This window comes from Cynara cardunculus, unplaced genomic scaffold (genome assembly GCF_001531365.2).
Source record: "Cynara cardunculus var. scolymus isolate 2C unplaced genomic scaffold, CcrdV1 Un_Scaffold_9728, whole genome shotgun sequence".
NCBI classification, from domain to species: Eukaryota; Viridiplantae; Streptophyta; class Magnoliopsida; order Asterales; family Asteraceae; genus Cynara; species Cynara cardunculus.
In genome coordinates this window covers 3762-7865 of record NW_020205217.1, presented here as the reverse complement: position 1 = coordinate 7865, position 4104 = coordinate 3762, and the positions used below count along the sequence as shown (strand labels likewise).

Genomic DNA, 4104 nt, shown 5'->3' with positions numbered 1-4104 from the left:
AGTGGATGTGTTGGGTTATGATGGTTACGATGGGTCGTATTAAATTGCTGGAATGTAATGGTCATATCGGTTGGTAATACGTTGTATAGGGTGTAAATGGATTGTATTGGACCATGTTGGTCATATTGGTTGTAAAATAATGAGTTGTAATGGAAAATATTGGATTTTGTGGGGTAGTAATGATCRTATTGGGTTGTATTGAATTTTATTGGGCTATATTGGGTCGTATTTGGTGGTCATGGGTTGTATTTGGATATTGTCAGGTCGAAATAGGTTTTATTGGGTTATAACGAATCATATTGGGTGGTAACGAGTTATATTGAGTTGTAAGGGGTCGTATTGGGGGAGGGTGGTTGTTGTAATGGGTCGTATTGTCCTGTGCTTGGGTTATGTCAAGTTGTAAAGGCATATTTGGTTTTGATGGTGTTATTGTGTTGTAATGGGTTACAATGGGTCGTATTTGGACATATTTGATCTTATTAGTTTTGTAATGGGTTGTATTGAGCTATGTTGATTGTAATGAGTCGTATTGGGTGTTGATTGTTGTAATGGATCGTATAAGGTTTTGAAGGGTTGTAATGGGTATTGTATCGTATTGGGTTATGTTGAGATAGAGTTGTAATGAGTTGTATTTAGTTATAACAGGCAATATTTGGTCTTATCGGTATGTAATAGGTCGTATTGGGTTTTGTTAATTGTAATGGGTAGGAATGGGTTTGCACTAGGTCGTAATGCGTCATAAGGGATCCAACTAGGTTGTAATCTGCCATATTGCTTGGAGCTTGTGTCTCATTTTAGTCAACAAACATGGAGTAATTCTTGAGTCGTAGGGGTGGACTTACAAAGAAGGTCGTTGGTCCATGTACATCCGCTCCACCTTCCCAATGCGAAGATTTTTTAGGGTTTTATCAAGGGGTTTAAAATGTCGTCCGTTGACAAAAATCTAAGTAAAAGATTGCTAATGAAATTAAAATACATTTGTTGTGGGATTTAGGAAGTATGCTGACAAAAATGTATATGAAAAAATTTAGTACTGATTCAATTTACTATTACCAATGACCTAGTGAAGTTCGCTGCTAAAACCTATTAGAATATCAAAAATACTTTTACCGTCGGGTTTGGAAAGACAACCCGTTAATGTAACATTTAGTTRCACATTATATTAAATTCATCGGCAAAAGTGTATTTTCGCCGACGAGATAGTGAAATTCGTTAGCAAAAATTTCGTCGGTAATATTTTGTATGAACCTAACCTTGTAAGATGGTTGTAATTTTTTGGAGAATGATGGAGAAGGTATATTAAGCAAAGGAACAAATATATTAACACTAAAAATTAATAAGATTATGATTAAATAGAAAGCCATACAAATTTGTCCCATTCAAACTTATTACGTAATTAATAATAAATAAATAAATAAAAAATAAAAACATTGGGAGTACATCTTAAAATCAAATAGATTTTATTTATCCAAAATTAGATAATGTATAGAGAAAATGATTGGAAATGTCATCTTTTTTAAACTCAAAAATTAATTGTTTTAAAACAAAAACAATCGTTTCCATAAAAATATAAAGGAAACTAAATCTCATGAAACTCATAATTTCGGATAAAGTTTTAATAAATACTTTACAAAAATAAAYTCGTTTTTTATTCCCTATAAATATATACCTTAAAACCATGCAATTCGTAAGAAAAACCCATCAACATTATCATTTTGTTCATACTCATGGTAATTAAGCTTCTATTTGCCATCTCTTAATTTTGTTTGATTAATTCAAAAAGCTAATTTATTTTATTAATGCAGGCCAATTGCATAAAGCTTGTGATTTCTTGCATTCTGACGATCATCAGTATCTCACAGTCTCAACCTATAACTGATGTAACTACTTTTGGAGCTATTGGAGATGGCATCACCGACGATAAATTGGTGACCATGCATATTCAAAACTCGTGCTTCAATATAAAACCTATGCTTTCATTTTATGTTTTCTAATTTTCCACCTTTTCTAGGCGTTGCAAGATGCATGGAATGTAGCATGCAGTTCGACTGGAAATTTGATGYTACCTAGCGGAAACTTTCTTGTTGGACCAACGACCTTTCGAGGTCCATGCAAACCTAAAACTATGGTCGTCAATGTAAGTTTAAAAAAAAAACACACACACACAYATGTAAATTAGATACATTATTATGAGAAGAATAAATGAATTAAGATATTAGATATTGTTGTTGTACATTATTTAGTTTCATGGGATACATTTATGTGTTTGTAGGTCGTAGGGACTGTTAAGGCAATACCTAGGAAAGACTGGAACCCTGAGGCTGATACTTGGCTTAATTTTGAACATGTCGAAAACCTTATTATAACTGGGCCTGGACAATTCGAAGGTCAAGGTGATTCAGGCTGGTGGGATTGTGAGAAGGTGATTGGTTATTCATTTAATCTATACATCAATCATAACTGGGCCTGGACAATTCGAATGTATTTTCTAACCATCAATCATTGTTTATTTCATTTCAGACTAATAATTGTGAAACAAATCCCACGGTAAGTCATTAATTTCTTCAACTTCATTAAATAAAATTTGGTTCATTAATTAATTAATAAATGATAAATGTATACAGGCTTTAGGATTTCACCATTGTAATGGGGTTAAGCTAATAAAAGTAACCTCCAAAAATAGCCCAAAAAACCATATATCGATAAATGCTTGTGATGGAGCCATAGTCGACAACGTCACCCTAATCGCACCTAAGGAGAGTCCGAACACCGATGGCATCGACATTTCAGCTACAAATGGTGTTCATGTCAATGGTGGAACCATCCAAACAGGTGTGTGTATATATATATATATATATATAACATTGTACTAATTAGAGTACCTTTTTTAATTAACGTAATTCATTATTTCTAATTAATAATGTTTGGATTTTCTTTATATATCTATTTTAAGGTGACGATTGCATTGCCATCAATGGTGGTAGCTCCAACATCCACATTGATGGTCTCTTTTGTGGCCCGGGTCACGGCGTAAGGTTTGTTAATTTTATCATATCATTAAACAACCAGTTATTTAGATAATACCATACCGTTAGTCAATTCGATTTATGGTTTTCTTCTAGTGTTGGAAGCCTTGGAAGAAATGGCAAAACAGATATTGTACGTAATGTTACAGTTATCAACACCACGTTCACCGCCACTCAAAATGGAGCTCGAGTCAAAACCGTACCGGTATGTATTTTGGTACTTATATTCTCCGTTTAGTTCAAAATGTAATTAAATACATTTTTGCTTTTACCATTTATATATGTCTTCATCGTTATCTAATCCAAGTACTCTAATTTTTCAATGTMTTTCAGGGAGGGTCGGGTTTGGCGGACGATATCACATTTAGTAACATAACAATGGTGGCCGTTGAAAACCCCATCATACTCACTCAATTTTACTGCCCGCATAAACAATGCAATGACATTGTATRTCTTACGTTTTATTATTATCTTTATACTACTATGATTATTATTATTATCATCACATCATCATTATCATAAAGGTGTGTATCAATGGAATTCTTGTAATTTGTTTTTCTTCCTTTTTATGAACAGGCGCCCGTGGTTCATGTAAGCGATGTTACCTTCAAMGACATCCATGGGACTTCTTCGAAACCTRATGCAATCAACATTTTGTGTAGCAAAAGTCCTAATAGTTGTGCAGGCATCACACTCGAGCAGATCAACATAGGAGCTGCCAATCCGGCGCAAAGAGTTGTATCAAATTGCCATAATACACAAGTGCAAACTATAGGGGTCGTGTCTCCTCCTATAGTTTGCACTCCTGCAAGCTTTATTTCAATGGACACAGTAACCCATGAGCAACCATCTAAAGACATCATTTAATGTGCAAAAGARCATGTCGTAGCGTCCACCTTAGCTAGAATTTGTTTTTTATATTCGTATAGCATTTGTTAGTAGATAAAATAAAGTGATTAATGTGATCAGGAGATTATGCATATCTTTATCTAAACATAAATGATATTCTTCTAATGTGTATATATCTTCTATTTTATTTGGTTGGTTTATTTTTCTTTTAAATTCAAATAAAATGATA

General features: G+C 33.5%; 1 protein-coding gene across 1 annotated transcript; it reads left to right on the top strand.

Annotated features, from left to right (window-relative positions):
• Positions 1-1285: 1285 nt before the first annotated feature.
• Positions 1286-3893, top strand: LOC112505320 (probable polygalacturonase At3g15720). Its single transcript, XM_025109246.1, has 10 exons — positions 1286-1294; positions 1806-1928; positions 2012-2137; positions 2273-2422; positions 2521-2547; positions 2625-2832; positions 2954-3035; positions 3123-3231; positions 3360-3473; positions 3603-3893. Exons 1-10 carry the CDS (start codon positions 1286-1288, stop codon positions 3891-3893), a joined length of 1239 nt encoding a protein of 412 aa, XP_024965014.1.
• The last annotated feature ends 211 nt before the right edge of the window (positions 3894-4104 follow it).